At 44.3% G+C, this 19,048-nt stretch overlaps 1 protein-coding gene across 4 annotated transcripts in view; it reads right to left on the reverse strand.

Moving 5' to 3' along the window:
- Positions 1-743: 743 nt before the first annotated feature.
- Positions 744-19,048, reverse strand: part of ENPP2 (ectonucleotide pyrophosphatase/phosphodiesterase 2) — an 81,541-nt gene continuing 63,236 nt past the window's right edge. For all 4 annotated transcript variants that reach the window (XM_082235562.1, XM_082235564.1, XM_082235563.1 and 1 more), the window contains 8 exons: positions 18,562-18,734; positions 16,829-16,877; positions 15,249-15,388; positions 12,552-12,687; positions 10,106-10,183; positions 7,489-7,621; positions 6,506-6,662; positions 744-1,426 (listed from right to left, as the gene is read on the reverse strand). In XM_082235562.1, coding sequence (XP_082091688.1) covers positions 1,253-1,426; positions 6,506-6,662; positions 7,489-7,621; positions 10,106-10,183; positions 12,552-12,687; positions 15,249-15,388; positions 16,829-16,877; positions 18,562-18,734 — 1,040 coding nt within the window. In that variant the 3' untranslated portion in view covers positions 744-1,252. The remainder of the gene's footprint in view (positions 1,427-6,505; positions 6,663-7,488; positions 7,622-10,105; positions 10,184-12,551; positions 12,688-15,248; positions 15,389-16,828; positions 16,878-18,561; positions 18,735-19,048) is intronic.

Consider the following 19,048-nt stretch of genomic DNA (forward strand, 5'->3'; position numbering starts at 1 on the left):
TTTTTTATTTTTTTAAAAAACCCAAATCCCTGTGAAAATTCTTCAGCATTTTAGTACTAATTTCTCTCAACATGCAGTTTGGCAAAGGAAAGTTTGCGTAATATAATGCATTTTTGTAGGTTCTTTTTACTAACACATGTACTTTTATGCTCACTTTACCCTAATATATTAATTTTGTAGATATTCCTTGGGCTGGATAACTTGCACCTCAGAATTCAGAGAAGTGCACATTTCAAAGATGGCTGCATTTTGGTTCACGTAATGCTTTGGGAAGTGTGAATTAGGTAGAGATTTGTCTAGGAATGTGAATTGAATCAAATTTATCCCCCTATCCCTGGGCAGGGCTTCTTGAGAGTGACAGCAGCATTTCAAAGCGTTTAGGGCAGGCTTCCTCAACCTCGGCCCTCCAGATGTTTTGAGACTACAATTCCCATCATCCCTGACCACTGGTCCTGCTAGCTAGGGATCATGGGAGTTGTAGGCCAAAAACATCTGGAGGGCCAAGCCTGGGTGAGGGCATTATAGCTCCAACCTCTGACCTCACCATGTTACCCGAATTAATTTAATTTTTCCACGGATGTTCAGTCTGCTGCATTTAAAACTAGAGGGTCATATTTAAGTCCATGCAGTAAGTTTACGTCCTGTTGGAGCCACAGAGTAGCAGGTTGGAAACCCAACCTAAGGGAAAAGAATCTGACATCCAGAATTTCAAAACGCTGTGCGAGAAAGGAACACAAAGTAAAAAAACCTGAATGTGTGGTTTTATTATATTTAAGTTTCTATTCTCTATGGAGCTTAAATATGTCTATCACATAGTTAACAGTAATTGTCATTTTACATGTTTGATATACAGTACAGGACTAAACAAAAAACAAAAAAACCAGAAGGTAAGGGAGTGCTGGAAAATTAAAAAGGTTTCCTCCAAGTAATTAATCAACTCTGCAGCACCATTTGAAAAAGCTTTGACCAAGAGACTTGAGTGTCAGCAAGCACTCAAAAAATCTCAGCTTGGGGGCAAGGGAGGGCAGACAGGGAGAGACCAAAACATACACCCTACGTTAAAAATAAAATAAAATAAAATCAAAAACAACTGACACAAGACTTTAATATATTTTAAGATTTGATGCAAGATTAACAAACAAACAAAAAATACGACTAATAATTTTAATGTCCTGTTTCAAATTAATAAATATAATATAAAAATATACACCACTTCATGAGAGGATGGATGGGCTGAGTTTAAAGAGGAAGGTTAAATATCGCTTTCAAATGTATGCAGGTATGTCTTTAAAGAGAGGATTTCTGTGTAGCTTCGGCTGGTCTTCCGGAAGAAATCCAAGCTTGTGAGCTGCTCAATGTCGCGTACTCTGGCGGTGTGCATTTTCAATAGGTCTTCAACCCACCGGGACTCATCCTCGGAAGAGTTCTGGAATTGAAAGGCAATGTGACTATTTTATTTTGTTCTGTATATACCGCAATGTTCTTTTGTTGCTATGGCCGATGGCTGACGCAAATAAAGTTTCGTTCGTTCATTCAAACGTGCACTCTCCCTTCTTAAAGTGAGCGTCCCACTCTCCATAATTTATTTTACTTAAACTATGGTCTTTATAAACACAGGGTTTGCAATTTGTGAAGAAGAAAGTTGGTGTCTCATAGAATGGTAGAGCTGTAGCAGGGGTCAGCAAACTTGGGGGCCGGTCCACTGTCCATCAGACCTTGTGGGGGGCCGGACTAAATTTTTTTTTTTGGGGGGGAATGATCGAATTCCTATGTCCCACAAATAACCCAGAGATGCATTTTAAATAAAAGCACACATTCTACTCATGTAAAAACACCAGGCAGGCCCCACAAATACCCCAGAGATGCATTCTGAATAAAAGGACACAAACTACTCATGTAAAAACACGCTGATTCCTGGACCATCCGTGGGCTGGATTGAGAAGGCGATTGGGCCAGATCTGCCCCATGGGCCTTAGTTTGCCTACCCATGAGCTGTAGACTTGGAAGGGATCACGAGGGTAATCTAGTCCAAGCTCCTGCAAATGAAGGAATTTGCAAAGGGCCTTCTTGGTAGTGGCACCCACCCTGTGGAACGCCCTCCCACCAGATGTCAAAGAGAACAACAACTACCAGACTTTTAGAAGACATCTGAAGGCAGACATCTGAAGGCAGACGTCTGAAGAATCTGAAGGCATTAAAAGGGAAGCTTATAATGTTTGGTACATTACTGTATTTTAATATTTTGTTGGAAGCCACCCAGAGTGGCTGGGGAAGCCCAGCCAGATGGGCGAGGTATAAATAAATCATTATTATTATTATTATTATTATTATTATTATTATTATTATTACTCAACGTGGAGCTAAAACACACAACCCCAAGATTGTCTCATGCTATCCCAGCACCAGGTCGGTTTTGAATACTTCGGCTCCCATTCGCTATTCTACATTTGTTCCAGATTTTCGGTATTTCATAGCAATGTTTAATATAAGATGTTGACTAAAAAATGTAAGGATCTCTGTTTAAGGCTGCATTCTAAACCCAAATGTTGTATTTCACACAACATGTAGCATCACGCACCCTGGTTCTACATGGCTGTGAAGTGATTTCCAACCACACTGCTGTCACCAAGAGGCTATCAAAGGTTGGTTTTACCTCTAGGCCCTACAGAAGGCAATTGGCTCCCCACATGGATGCAACTGCCATATTGGAAGGTTGTACGCAGCCACCAGGTGTTGCAGTGTCATTTGAAACTATCTTGAAAATCCAGAGCAGTTACATATTGTTATGTACTAAGCTTGGATCCTAGAACAATAGGCAAATAGGATCCTAGAATGCAACATCTGATTGGCTTGCAGGAAAAGACCAATCAGGTTCCAGGAGGGAAGCAAAATCAGCCAATCAAACGGGACTCGTTGTGTAACTAATGTATATAAAAGCCTGAGGTTTGGGGGGCAATTCAATCACTGTTTTACAAGCTGCAATAAAGAGCATGAAATCACTACAGGACTCCGAGTATATTTCACATAATTAAGACATTGTTTTGTGAGTCAAATATTTTTCCCCACCCGCCATTCCAGGACATCAGAATGTTAACCCTGATGCAAACTGAAAATAAAAGATTTCCACAGAAAACCTGCATCAACTGCTCTAACTACTGAGATTTTAAAACTGAGGTCTGGCAGGAAGAAAAGGGTTGCTTTGCCCTTTTTCCCTGCTTGCTGTTTTCTGCTCGCCTCCGTAAACGCACGCACAAGCAAACATATTTTGGGGGGGGGGGACACACAGTCCGTTTGTGGAAGGGGGTTGTTTTAAACAACAAACCACCAGCAAATAGAACAGTTAAATACCTGCTCTTTTCTGACCCTCTGCTCAAAATATACCTTGCATACATTATACTTGTACAAGTGTGTATACACCTCTCTCACACACACACAACTTACAATTTGTTATTAGAAAGTCTATAAACTGCATTGGCCTTCATCCCTTTTTACCTCTCCTCTCCCCTTGAGAAATGACTTTACTTCTTCTCCTCTTTACTGATAGCACTCTAGAGATGATTGCTACTACTTGCAATGATTAATTGTGAAGAAGTAGCACCTCTCTAGCCAAGTATGGATGTGTTAAATGGTTCATCCAAGCCCTTAAGAGTGCTTAGAGAAGAGACACACACACCAAACTGTTCCCATCGGAAAGAAGCTGAGTGCAAATCTCTACATGTTTAAATCAACAGAAGCAGATGGCAAATATGGCTGCCTACGCCTGTTTTCACAATGGAACTCTTCTGCTGTGTAAATAGGCTTAATAAGCATCACTTGTGAGGAACACAGGTAAGCAAGCCCAGAGTAGTTACAGTGTTAAGTAGTCTGTGATTGCTTACCTGTGTTCCTTGGGAGTCTTACATCTCAAAAGCAGCCTTTCCCAGTCTTGGTTCCCCAGATGTTGTTGGACTGCAACTTTCATCATTCTTGACCATTGGCCTGCTGGATGATAGAAGCTGCAGTCTAACAACATCTGGAAATGTGCGTGTGTGTGTGTGTGTGTGTGTGTGTGTGTGTGTGTGTTGGTCATCTCACCCGCCACAGCACCCAATGTGTTTTGACTATTGGCAATTTTGGCTTTATGTACCATCCCCGGTAGTGTGGTTGCTGACCTTGAGCCAGACATCCTGGAGAGTGAAGTCAAATGGGCCTTAGAAAGCACTGCAAATAACAAGGCCAGTGGAAGTGATGGTATTCCAGCTGAACTGTTTAAAATTTTAAAAGATGATGCTGTTAAGGTGCTACACTCAATATGCCAGCAAGTTTGGAAAACTCAGCAGTGGCCAGAGGATTGGAGAAGATCAGTCTACATTCCAATCCCAAAGAAAGGCAGTGCCAAAGAATGCTCCAACTACCGCACAATTTCACTCATTTCACATGCTAGCAAGGTTATGCTTAAAATTCTACAAGGAAGGCTCAAGCAGTATGTGGACCGAGAACTCCCAGAAGTGCAAGCTGGATTTAGAAGAGGCAGAGGAACCAGAGACCAAATTGCAAACATGCGCTGGATTATGGAGAAAGCCAGAGAGTTCCAGAAAGACATCTACTTCTGCTTCATTGACTATGCAAAAGCCTTTGACTGTGTTGACCACAGCAAACTATGGCAAGTTCTTAAAGAAATGGGAGTGCCTGATCACCTCATCTGTCTCCTGCGAAATCTCTATGTGGGACAAGAAGCTACAGTTAGAACTGGATATGGAACAACTGATTGGTTCCAAATTGGGAAAGGAGTACGGCAAGGCTGTATATTGTCTCCCTGCTTATTTAACTTATATGCAGAATTCATCATGCGAAAGGCTGGGCTGGATGAATCCCAAGCCGGAATTAAGATTGCCGGAAGAAATATCAACAACCTCAGATATGCAGATGACACAACCTTGATGGCAGAAAGTGAAGAGGAATTAAAGAACCTTTTAATGAGGGTGAAAGAGGAGAGCGCAAAATATGGTCTGAAGCTCAACATCAAAAAAATGAAGATCATGGCCACTGGGCCCATCACCTCCTGGCAAATAGATGGGGAAGAAATGGAGGCAGTGAGAGATTTTACTTTCTTGGGCTCCATGATCACTGCAGATGGTGACAGCAGTTACGAAATTAAAAGACGCCTGCTCCTTGGGAGAAAGGCGATGGCAAACCTAGACAACATCTTAAAAAGCAGAGACATCACCTTGCCAACAAAGGTCCGTATAGTAAAAGCCATGGTTTTCCCAGTAGTGATGTATGGAAGTGAGAGCTGGACCATAAAGAAGGCTGATCGCCGAAGAATTGATGCTTTTGAATTATGGTGCTGGAGGAGACTCTTGAGAGTCCCATGGACTGCAAGAAGATCAAACCTCTCCATTCTGAAGGAAATCAGCCCTGAGTGCTCACTGGAAGGACAGATCGTGAAGCTGAGGCTCCAATACTTTGGCCACCTCATGAGAAGAGAGGACTCCCTGGAAAAGACCCTGATGTTGGGAAAGATGGAGGGCACAAGGAGAAGGGGACGACAGAGAATGAGATGGTTGGATGGTGTTCTTGAAGCTACTAGCATGAGTTTGATCAAACTGCGGGAGGCAGTGGAGGACAGAAGTGCCTGGCGTGCTCTGGTCCATGGGGTCACGAAGAGTCGGACACGACTAAACGACTAAACAACAACAACAACCATCCCCAAAATGTAACCCCCACATAAATTCAGAGTTGCCTGTATATAGAAATTAATGAACTGCATACTTTTGCATAGTTCAGTGATTTAACATGCTTTACTGAGAAAGAGAAAGAGAAAGTCATTTCTTGTTGTTTTCAACCTGGTTGGCCATGTTTGTGAACATTCACAATTTATCACCCTGAATTATTCAAATTGGTGCTGGATAATTCTCAGGTTATTAGAACTTTGGGCATATAAGATTGCTGCTGTTCTTGTGGCATCAATTCTTCCCATTATTAAACCCTGCTTCTGTTTCAGTATTTGGTCATTAAATTCATTTCAAACCATGTTCACCGCAGTCACATTTGTTTCATTGTTCTCAATGATTTTCCAATTTGACAACAAATGTCAAAACAAATTAAAATTTGAAGTGGGAATAAACTTTATCTGGGATAAAGTTTTAATTCCAATTTATGAAATATGAATACAGCTCTTTCCTATTTCTTTTCTCTTTCAGGATTAAACGAATACACACTGGACACCAACATCTGAAAAGCAGGTGATGTGTCAGCTAATTTTGCTTCCCATCCTCTGAAATTCACCCCATATGCCTCCCCCCTGCACCAAAATGCAAGGGAGCGAAATTCCGCACTCCAAAGCATGGGCTGGAAGTTTCACTTTTTGGACTTTTAGCTTAATTACAGAATTCCTGACCTGCATCAGGTAGAACAAAGAGACAGAACATCACTGCAGCCGAACAAGACTGGAAGTTACTCCCTCTTTTCTTCCTGTTTCCTGGTTTCAGAAGGAAAAAAAGCAAAGGTATCTGTTCGAACTTACAAAGCAGCTCTCATCATTGTCTGGACGGTGTGGGAATATATATGACAGAACAGACAGTGGTCCATCACACTTGTCAGCTGGCTGAGTGAAATCTAAACAACTTGTTATAATACTATAGTAATGGGTTGGGACTGGGATTGAACTTCCTTCCACATACCTAGAAGAAAGGAGAGGGGTTTTGGTTATTTTTTAAAATTACAAACATACCTAAAGGATGTGTTGAAACAGATTTTGGGTAAATAACAGCCCCCAGTTCAGCTACCTATTAAAAAGGATTTATAGTATATCAAGTTTTTGCAACAAAAGTTGGGATACTAGGTTTTCCAGAATATGTTGTTGGACTTCAACAGCTATTGTGGCCAGCAGGAATGCTGAGGGTTTGGGAGTTCAACAACACTTGGAAGGTTCCTTCTAGAATGATGGCAAAATCCTCTTCACACACATAAGGAAACAGGTATGTTAGAAGAAGAAGAAGAGTTTGGATTTGATATCCCGCCTTTCACTCCCTTTAAGGAGTCTCAAAGTGGCCAACATTCTCCTTTCCCTTCCTCCCCCACAACAAACACTCTGTGAGGTGAGTGGGGCTGAGAGACTTCAGAGAAGTGTGACTGGCCCAAGGTCACCCAGCAGCTGCATGTGGAGGAGCGGAGACACGAACCCGGTTCCCCAGATTATGAGACTACTGCTCTTAACCACTACACCACACTGGCGGGAAGGTAAACGGCATTTCCATGCACTGCTCTGGTTCTCCAGAAGTGGCTTAGTCATGCTAGCCACTTAACCCGGAAAAACTTTCTGCAGACAAACACCAGCTCCCTCAGCCTATAGAGCAAGATGAACACGCAACCTCAGAGTCATCCGCGACCGGACCTAATGGTCAGGGGTACTTTAACTTTATGCATGCATAGCTAAGTCCCAGTGTTCAGTTCAACTCCTAGGTTGGCATTCAAAAGAGACTCCAGCCTAGAGGAGAAGATTCTTACAGCTTTATCTTGTCCGGCGTATCATGCAAACCATCGAAGTCGTAATCAAAGATCGGGCCACTTATAACATTGACTCCGTTCCGCTCAATGGCATATCTCTTCACCAAAACCCGTTGAAAGTAATTCCACACCTCTGAATTTAAGAGAGAGAGAGAGAGAGAATTATCTTTAAAAGCAATAAGAGGAAATGTGGTTTATAAAAGTCACTTCTCATGTGGATTAAGAAAGAGAAACTTCTGTTGATTCTACAGTGGTACCTCAGGTTAAGAACTGAATTCGTTCTGGGGGTCCGTTCTTAACTTGAAACTGTTCTTAACCTGAGGTACCACTTTAGCTAATGGGGCCTCCCGCTGCGGCCACGCGCCGGAGCACGATTTCTGTTCTCACCCTGAAGCAAAGTTCTTAACCCGAAGTACTATTTCTGGGTTAGCGGAGTCTGTAACCTGAAGTGTCTGTAACCCGAGGTACCACTGTATATGCATTTATTTATGCTTTGATTTTTTTTTGAAGTCTTCTATCTTGGATTAATGAAGATGCACACAGGAAGGGGATTGGCAGACGATGAAGAGCCCTGAATGAGGGGCAGAGTGGAGAGCACCTCCCAAGCTGGGAGAAGAGGGGGGAGCTCCCAGGTGAGAGTTGGAAGGTATCACTCTTCTGTGTGTGGAATAAGGGTTAAGTTATAATTGTGATAAAGGGCCTTGTATTTACTTATTCTTCTTTTCTTCCTCTTCCTTTATTTTCTCCCTTTTCATATTTCTTTTCTCTAGATTAGTTTGGCTTTTATTGTATTTTACGTTGAAAACTTTTAATAAAAACCATAATTCTCAAGGACAATTCTTTTTAAAAACATAGTACATAGTCCACCAATTCTGTGTTTATGCATTCATATTCAATAACCTGGCACAGTATTCAAAGATTCACTTCCCATGCTTTTGGGTCAAGTATCCAAGATCAGCAGATCATACAAATTCATTTTATTTTTTTCTGTTTTTATTTTTATTTTCCTGCTCCCATGTTTTGTTCTCTCAATTCCCTCCCTCTGGCCAGTCCAAAACAAAGGAAATACACAGTGCCACTCTGAGACTGGCATTGCAATGGGCACCACACAGATATCACATTGTTCTTGTCTACAAAAACAGGATGGGATTCTTTTGCTGTCCTTACACATGACCTTACGCATGCAAGCACACATAGATGCCAACTGCAGCTCCCCAACATTGTGCTTTTAGGTGGATCATGCTATTTGCCCTGTGCTGTTTTCTGTGTTTTTTTAGGATGCCTTCCGCAGGCAAGCAGTGCCTACAATGGCCCCATTTAGGCACCAAGGCTTTTACAGACTCGCTCATGAGTCGCTGCCAGTCTGTCGGCGTTCCTAGGGAGGGATTAAATTGCACACTGGAAACTCACGGTTTTGCAATTCAAGTGGTTTAAAAGTGCTCAGTCACATCAAATCCACTTGTAAAAAATAATAATCTAGGCTTCTTGCAGTTAGGAAAGTGATGGGGAAGCACATTAAAAAGTATGGGACGGCAACTGATTGACCAGAAGGCATATAGCTTCTGTGCAAGCAAATTAGGATGAATGCTCAAATAAACAATTCATCTGGAGCAGTGCCTCTGCTGTCTTCTTCAGCTCTGGGTGCCTCCTTCTCAGCAGACACCTTAAGGGAGCCCTGTATAATATTATTATTATTATTATTATTATTATTATTATTATTATTATTATTTCCGGTTTGCATGATGTTGGTTTTTGTATTCATAGTCTGTTTCTGGGCCCAATTTAAAGCCATTAAGAGCTTGGGAAAAGGTTACTTAAAGACTGCCTTCTCTCAAATAGACCTACCCAAACCTTAAGATCCTCTTCCTAGGTTGTGCTCTGGGTGCAGCTCCCAAGAAAAGTGAGGCAGATAGTTACCAGGGAGAGGGCCTTTTCAGTAATGGCACCTTGGTTATAGAATAGCTTTCCTAGGGAGCCTTGCCTGGTGCCATTTCTGTGGTCTTTTCAGTGGCACATAAAGACCAGGCCTTGTACACAATCTTATGTAGTCAGATGGGGGCAGCTAAGTTTTAAATCTATGTTTTAATTTTGGGCAGTGGAAGACAGTTTTGCGATGTTTGTTTCTGTAGTTTGATTTTATGGTTGATTTTATTTATTTATTGCAAGCTGCTAATAAATCAAATTCCATTATGGGGTAGCATGCAAATGCCCCTCATAAACTCATAGCTGGGGAGTTATTTTTATGATTGATGCTTCCATGAACTTTACAGTTATGAGAAGGTTTGTGAACGGTACTGTTAAAATGTAATATTAAAAGTACTGATTTAAAACATGCACGTACAATCTGATCTTTCCCTGCTTCCTGGTGCACATTGAAATTACCAGGTAGATGAAATTACCAGGTAGACTCATTTCCCCAAGGATTCTGCCCTGGCATTGAAAGCTGATGCTGGGGCTTAAGACCTAGTAAGTTCTCCTACAGCTTTTAAGCCCCGTGGAGAGAACTTGCACCCTAAATGAGTTATTTTCCTTATTCACTGCCTCTCTGAAGAGAGACACATGCGCCGAAGAGCCAGAAGCAGAGTTTTACCAATGTAGGTCAGAACCAGGTACGTACTTTTGAAGGCAGGATACATCGGAATGACATTCGTTATTAGAAAAGCATCGTATTTTGCATCTGCTGAGGAACTGAGTTCTGAAAGAGAAAAAGATACCTTCTGTCGGGATTACTTTATATTGGTGGATATGGTATCTACTGAGACGCTGCAAGGACAGATATCCCCTGTACTTGGAGAAAACATTGAATGGGGAGAGCATTGATCTAGCCCTCTTCCCCCTCACACCCACAAATAGTGATGGTCTCTTGAGCATCCCTCTACCCTTCATAAGGTCCCAGAACAGGCTACAACAATAGAAAAAAATGCAGTATAAAAATCTGTTAAAAACAAATAGATAAATGAGTTGTTAAAGGACAGGACAAACGTCATATGAAAACTACGTAAGGAAGGTGTCAGATACACGTCTGTGGGGCAGGGACTCCACAGCTCAGAGGCTGCCACAGAAAATGCCCTGGGCAACAGCCACCACTTCCAGAAATTCCTGGGTGCAACCACCAAGAGAACCCCCTCTGATGACCTTAACACCTGAGACGACACTCTTTCTGATATTTGGTTATGCATGCATGCTTCTCTATGACTTCTGTGTGCTTTTCCTAAGACAAGAGGACAGTACAGCCATTTAATCCCAGGGGCTAGTAGGTAATGCCTTAGCAAGTAGAGCTTCTCTTCCTTTAACTCGTTCAATGAGTTGCCCTGTGGGAAGACTCTGGCCTAAGTGCCAACTCCCTGGGGCTCTGGGTACCTGCCCACCCACAAAAATCCCCATGAAGGGTCCGGGCAACCACAAATTTCAGCGCCAGGGCAATGCATGCAGTGTGGCACCCCAGGTATCCACAGTCGCGGGGCCAAGTTGGCACACCTGGACTCTATAAAGGCCAGGCCTCTGCACACACAGTACTGGCTGGTTCTTGGTCCACTGGAAAAGGACTCCTTTTGGCCACAAAACACAGACAGCCAAACTAAATCCCATGTTTGCCATAGTAAAAAGGTAAAGGGACCCCTGACCATTAGGTCCAATTGTGGCCGACTCTGGGGTTGCAGTGCTCATCTCGCTTTATTGGCTGAGGGAGCCGGCATACAGCTTCCGGGTCATGTGGCCAGCAGAACTAAGCCGCTTCTGGCGAACCAGAGCATCGCACGGAAATGCCATTTACCTTCCCGCCGGAGCGCTACCTGTTTATCTACTTGCACTTTGATGTGCTTTCGACTGCTAGGTTGGCAGGAGCAGGGACCGAGGAACCGGAGCTCACCCCATTGTGGGGATTCGAACTGCCAACCTTCTGATCAGCAAGTCCTAGGCTCTGTGGTTTAACCCACAGCGCCACAGTAGAAGGGACTAAAATTCACACCTAAATAGTTGGGGCAATTGACAGGGGGAGGGGGAGCTGGACTGTGGAAGGGGGGGTTAATCCTTTGCCCCCATCACAGATCCAGTTAGAAACCCCCTCTTTTCCCCAATACATTAGCTCCTTTTAGTCGCCAGTATAGGAACTGCAAGATCAGCAAAAGCGTGTATGTACCCAATACAACCAGCATAGTATCTTAAAATTTTGGGGGGAAGGGATCCTAAGGACTTATCTTTCCACCTTCTACCTGTGCAAAGCAATTTTTTTGAATAAGATGTGGGGTAGACCCTAATAAGCAAAGGATTTTAGGTATACGAAAAACAGACCACCAAATTTGTGACATTACCACGCAAAAATGACAAAGATTTAGTTGGGGGGGGTTAATTCACTATGCAATTAACAAGATAAGTGAGTCCCCTGGCAGGTGGTGGTGTGGTGGTGGTGGTGGTGATGATGATGATGACGATAAGTATCCCGCCCATCTGACTGGGTTGCCCTGACACCATAGACCCCCTGGGCGCGTTTTTCTGGGTTCTGGTTTTTCTGCCACTGCATGGAATCTGCACCTCCCTACTTCTCCCTTTCTGTGGCATGTACCTGGGTTTGACTGCAGAATAGATTTTTGCACACCACCAGCAAAACAATAGTATAATATTGAAATAATATTGTAGCCCTAAAGGGACAGTGCTAAATATACCTTGGTACCAAGGAACAGAAGACCGAGAGGTAATATAAAATAAATCAGATTTCCATTTGGTAAATTAACATCATCTCAAGCTAGTGTTAGAGGATGCAGGGTTAAAGTTTCACAGAACTCTGCATTGGGAAGAGGATATGCATGCTCAGCATTGCCTGAGATCACTTGGGAGGATATTAAACTGAAAGAGACCTGCTGCTGCTCAAGCTTATGAAGCAGCTTGCCTCTTCATCGGTGGGAACAGCAGCAACCAAAAGCAGCAAGTTCTCTCCCATACTCCCATATGCATTTGCTTCCCCTTGTTTGGAGCCCTGTTCAGGTTCCATCACCATCATTCGGACTGGCACAGATGGCCAGCAAGAATCTGTAGCCGCTGTGCCCTATATCCAAATTTAAGCTTACGGGGAGGGAAAAGGAATCCGTAAGACATTTGTCTGTCCACTCTGTAGGCCGTGCAGCTCTGACTATTGCTTGGAGAGATGCGTAGGTCAGGCCTCACACAGTTGGCCAGCTGCTCTGTGGCTCCAGGCACCTCTGCCTGCATTGAAAGAAGGAGAAGGAGAAGGAGAAGGAGAAGGAGAAGGAGAAGGAGAAGGAGAAGGAGAAGGAGAAATACTTCTGTTTATTTCATTTACTTAGATGCTGCTTACTATTCAGAATTTCTCAGCAGGAAAATATGGAGCTTCTGGATCCCCTAGCAAGCACAGAAATCTAATGCCTACTCTTCCATTGTTGTTCAGAAAAAGACCGACCCAAGTGCACCACTTCTTAAAAGAGCCTATTCTCTTGCATGTTTCGTACTTAGATATGCAATGCATACCCAATTCCCCGTCTCGCACCCTGGAGTAAAGGAGGAGAGCCCTGTTGGATTAGACTGAAAACCCAGAAACCTGTTACCCACAAATTTATTCATTTATCAGATCCATAGCTGCCAACTTACAGATTTGAAAATAAGGGACCAGCAGCCTTGAAAATAAGGGATCAGCAGCCAAAATAAGGGATTTTCCGGGCACAGGTATGTTCAACTTCTGAGCCCCTCCGAGCCAAAGGCAGAAAGCCCAGCCAGCAGCCAAATGAAGCCTCAAGCGGTGGTTCCTACAGCGCAGCAACCCAGCAAAGGGGATGCAGCAAAGAAAACCACCGTCACCTTTCCGTTGGGAAGCGCTGAGCAAAGGCAATGCGGCCAATTTGATCGGCACAAGGCATGCAAGCTCCACCCCCCAGTCGTTCTTAGACTCCTTATTGGGTGAGTAACGCAGCCAAGCAACACAGTTGGAGCCTCCCTCCTCCCTGGCCGGCAGGGAGGGAGGGAGAGGAGCTGCTTCCTTTGAAACCCAGGAAATTTAAGGGACATCATCAATAAGGGACAGCAGCGGAACACGGTGCTGGGATAAGGGAGTTTCCCGCCAAATAAGGGACGGTTGACAGCTATGATCAGATCCCTATACTGCTCTTCATTCAAGGATCACAGGGCGGTTTACAATGTTAAAATGAAAAAAAAAATGTGACATAGTAACAAACAAAAATGATACCCCACCCCAAACCCACCCACCCACCCACAGAGTTTAAAAGGCCATAGATTCTGTAATTAGCCAAAGGCCTGGGAGAAGAGGAATGTTTTCGCTTGGAGCCTAAAGGAATGCAATGAAGGTGCCTCTTTGGGGAGAGCATTCCCCAAATGGGAAGCCGCCACAGAAAAGGCCCCGTTCTTGTGTTGCCACCCTCTGGACTTCCACCCTCGTGGAAGAGGCACATGAAGAAGGGCCTCAGAGGATGATTGCAGGGCCCGTGTGTTGGTTCATAAGGGGAGAGGCAGTTGCTAGCTAAATGCTTCCAAGAAGGGCAAACCCTTTCAGTCGCATTCTGCTTACAGAAATGGAGGGTACTCTTTGGGGGAAGGGGGCCATAGCTTAGTGGCAGAGCATCTCCTTTGCATGCAGAAGGTCCCAGGTTCAATCCCCGGAATCTCCCAGGTAGGGCTGGCAAAGACTCCCTGCCTGAAACCCTGGGCAGCCTCTGCCAATCAGTGCGGACAATATTGAGCCAGATACACCAATCGTCTGACTCTGTAAATGGGGGCCTCCTTCTAGCTTTGTTCCTGAAGTCCGTGGAATCAGTGATCAGGCCACACACAATGGGGTGTTCCTGTGCTTTGGACCCCAGTAGGCATCCTAACCCCTTCATGGATCACTGCCTTGTTGTGGCGAAGGGGCTTGAATAACTCAAAGAAGCTATGAGCTATGTTGTGCAGGGCCACCCAAGATGGACAGGTCATAGCCGAGAGTTTAGACTAAATGTGATCCACCTGGAGAAGGAACTGGCAAACCACTCCAGTATTTTGCCAAGAAAACTCCATGGACATAAAAGAAGAAGAAGCTTTGAGAAGAAAGTGAGAGTTTCCAAGGCATGCTCTGGTTCATGGGGTCACGGAGAGTCGAACACGACTAAGACGACTAAACAACAAAAGGCATTTAAAAAAACCCCTCAAGGTGGAAATATGCCCTTTGAATGGCATTGTGTCCTTCAAAAGCTCCCTCCCTATTACTCCTTGCCTCTGTCCTCCCATCCTCCCTTGTCCTTTTCTCTGTCAAAATGTGGACTCAACGCTGCTCAGGCCAAAGGGCGACCTCTGTGCTATTCAGTAAAGTTCTACCTAGGTGCTGTACAAATCAATCGTGCCAACTAATCTCTCTCTCTCAATGCAAAACCTGCCTTCATTATTTGCTCATTTGCAATGTTCGCCTTCAGGACTTTGGCAATGGCATAAAGGTCCACAATTCAAATGTAATATTGTATGGAAGAAAAAAATATATTCTCCTGCTGCATGCAGGTCCATTAGTATTCAGAATGCTGTCTTACTATGGGAAAACCACTTAAACATGGGCTGGATTTCGACACATCAAAGAGGCGTTTCAGTTTAAAGCGTTGTAAATTTAAACAGGGAAAATAGGTAGAGAAAAACAGGGCTCCACGTCACCATCTGGTGGCACAATGTTATATCACATATGCAACACGTATACATTGTTTGTTCTTTACCAATCCAGCTGAGTCCATGATGTGTCTGATAGGATGCATTAAGAGATACAGGAAAACAGTCACCTGCTTTGAAATAGTGTAGGACGTCCAGAGAGGCATCAGGAATGTTTCGCTGTAGCCACTTTCAAAGTCATGGTGGTGCAAAATGCTGTATTTTGTACGGTAAAGAACAGCTGGGCGACCGTAGAGGAGGTGCTTGTTATCTGCAATGTACAGAAGATTGTGCGTGGGACCTACGCAATACAATACATACATTTGCAAAGAAATATATATATATAAAATTAAACCCCTCCAAACCACAATAATCAGCCACACGTATTATCTCTGCACCACTACCCAATACTAGGCAGCTTTTCCACAGTAATTTGGGGAGCAGAATTGCAAAGCAGCATAAAGTATGACTGGGTAGTCCTCTCTGCTGCAAGCTGACAAGAAGAAGAAGAAGAAGAAGAAGAAGAAGAAGAAGAAGAAGAAGAAGAAGAAGAGGAGGAGGAGGAGTTTGGATTTGATATCCCGCTTTATCACTACCTGAAGAAGTCTCAAAGCAGCTAACATTCTCCTTTCCCTTCCTCCCCCACAACAAACACTCTGTGAGGTGAGTGGGGCTGAGAGACTTCAGAGAAGAGTGACTAGCCCAAGGTCACCCAGCAGCTGCATGTGGAGGAGCAGAGACGCGAACCCGGTTCCCCAGATTAGGAGTCTACCACTCTTAACCACTACACCACACTGGACTAGGGGGCGTTTCAGGCCAGGGAACCTGTGGCTGAGTTAATGGACTGCAACTCCCACCATCCCAGCCCATGCCGGCTGCGGTGGGTTGGAGTTAGAGCCCAACACCTGGAGGACCACAGATTCTCCACCCCTGCTCAAACATTATGTCATGGCAACCCTAGGTTAGCCAGCCACTGAGTGTATACTCATCAGAGAGCTACAACGAACCTCGTGGTCTAATCAACGTCCGCAAGACCCTGCTTGCAAGCACACTGAACTTGTGTACACCTTTAAGAAAAATACAAGATACACACAGCTGTCTTTAAGCACACTGGAAGTAAAATCAGTCTGCTTTCCGGGGTTGAAAGCTTTCACGCAACAGCATGGGGGTTCCCCTCTGAACATTAAGAAGGGCTCTAAAGATAGCCAGGGTTGCTGCAACTTGCATTCCCGGGTTCCCACACCTCAAATAAGAAACAAGTATTACAACACCCAAAAATTCTCATCTGGTTCAGGCTCTGCTCACTCAACCCCCCCACCCCACCCCGATTCTCCACATGTGCACATACACGCAAGAACTGCTCCATCAGTGACAGGCTTCCAGGCAAGGCATCTCCCCAGCACCTAGTATTATAAAACTACATTTCCCAGGGGAATCAAAGTGCCCTGCCCTTTGGCTCATGCCTGCTGCTACCATAGCACTGCAGCCACGGCAGCTATTAAGTGTGGCAGAAGAGATGGGACCAGATAGTTAGCAAGGGATTTGGGTGAGGGGTGCATAAGCTCCCTAAACAACTTCTAGCAAAATTTGCCTGGTTAGAAATGCACAAGATGCTGGGCTGGTTTCTTATCATGTTAAACTGGCAGTTTAGTAAAGCTAAGCATGAGAAATAAAATGGTTCATTTTACTGAGTCGGCCCCCGTGTCCTCACCTTCCGTTCCTTTGACATAAAGACGCCGATTGAGTTCGTCCAGCTTATTCTATTAAAAAAAGAGAAAGCACACACAGAGAGCACATAGGAGATTGGCAGCTGAACTAAAAGATCGGCATCTGGGCTAAGAGAACATTCTCTTATTCCCATTCTCAATATTTACCTTGCAAAGCAAGACTAGTCCCGTCAGAAGGGCTCTGGGTAAGATTTCCTAATTTGTAAGGACACTTCTCTGCTATACCCCTTTGCAAGCAACTACTGACAAGAAAGAATTTGCTAAAGTTCTGCATGCATGCCAAATCCGCTCAGTTCTTTGTCTAAGGTCTTCTCTTGATGAGTGTCTGAACAGTCCTCTACTTGGTAGGATGCCCAGGCCAATCCATGCAGCTAAACTGAGAAGACTGACCATACGGGTTGGATGGATTTGTGCAAGGTTCAAGCTGCAGTCAAGTCAACTGCTTTGCCCTACAGGCCTCCTTATAGCAGAACCTTTCATTAGGCAGGACTCCAGGCCCCATCTCTCCAGGAATCTGCATGCCACATCATCTCAGCATTTGAAAACTGGCTCCCTTTGCAGCAAAAAAACATACAAAGGCTTAGATTTTTAAAAACCAAAGGGTTACCAACCTTTGGGGGCTTACTGTGACATTTGGATTTTTCAGCAAGTGCTGTAAGCAGCAGCTGCTTTTGTGACTACTCTCCCCTTCCCCTTGATCGCCTCCCTTGCTCCCGCCGAAACAAAAACACACACACACAGGCAACACTTTCCCAATGAACTTGGGTAAAAGTCAGATCCAGTAGAATTAACCTGATCATTGAAAGGCACATAGAGCTGAAACAGGAAGCAGAGAAAAGAATCACTCTTCCATCTACCTCCTTCAGCTCCATGTATTTTTTAAGGGAGAAAAACTGAGAAAAACTCAGTGAGGTTCCCGGGGAAGGGGTGCAGCTTGGAGGTTTCTTGGGTGCCACTGGGCCCAGCAAGATCGACCTCAGCCAGCGCCCATCTCCTTACAACCAGTCTACGGAGTGGAACTTGCTTTCTGCCTCCTACTCATCATCATGAGACTCTGTCTCATGAGACTAGGGCCGTTCAGGATTTAACCTCCTTCCACTGGGCCTGTAAGACAGAGCTATTCCACCTGACCTTTAATTTGAATTCAGCCTGATCTTTTATCTCCCTTCTCTTCCCTCCCCCTCCCCTTTCATGAAGATCACCCGCTCTGAGACCCCACAGCTAATTCTCCCTTGGCCTCCTCGCTGGCCCAAGTAGGACCAATTCAGCCAGCTAGCCCTGGGGATTATCTAATTGATTTTTGAATTTTATTGTTATTCATGTTTTTATACTGTATTTTATGCTGCTTTTATAATTAAGTGTTTTAAATTTGTTGTTAGCCACCCTGAGCCTGGTTTTTGAACCGGGAAGGGCGGGGTATAAATAAAAAAATATTATTATTATTATTATTATTATTATTATTATTATTATTATTATTATCAGCAGCGGCAGGGAGGAGACCAGTTCAGAGTATTGCTCATTGCAAGGGGGGAAATTAGCCTACTACAGGCAACCTAAGACACATTCAATGGCAGTCCAGGAGAGAATGATTCGTATCACTTGTCAGGTCACATTACACACTGGTCACCATGAAGCATTTCAGACATTGCTAGCAGACATTCAAAGAGGCAATTGCCTGGTGGACCTTCCCGGTAGCTAGAGCTTCCCACGGCCTTACCTTGTCCTCACAGGTGCATCCCAGGTCATAGTCAGACGAAGGTGTTGTAGCCACAGGATAGAGCGGCCGAGTAACTTCTTCTGGCATGACTGGCTTATACGTGTTGCTCCGCAGAAGGTGATTTAAGCTTCCGTGGGTCCCGTTGTTAGGAGCAGGCTTTAATCCAAGAAGATCTGGAAGGTGCATAGAATGAAACTAAGTTCCGCATGCCAGCTCGCTGTGGCACTAGAAAGACTGCAAACTGAATGGCCCCTTGTCTCCCAAGGCAGCGACTCATGGTGTGTCGCCAGGAAATTGTTCTTTAGGAGAGCTTTCTGCCATGGCTGTTACTTTGCATTGTTTTTAAATTCATCTGGTGTTATTGCTTGTGATGTTTTTGTTTGCATGTCACACAACGCCTCGAGGCATGTGTGGAAAGGGATAGATGATGGAGAGATGGGCAGAGAGACAGAAACAGTCTTCCCAGCATCAGGTGAATATCTTTTCA

Source organism: Podarcis vaucheri (genome assembly GCF_965113315.1).
Source record: "Podarcis vaucheri genome assembly, chromosome: 8".
NCBI lineage: Eukaryota > Metazoa > Chordata > Lepidosauria > Squamata > Lacertidae > Podarcis > Podarcis vaucheri.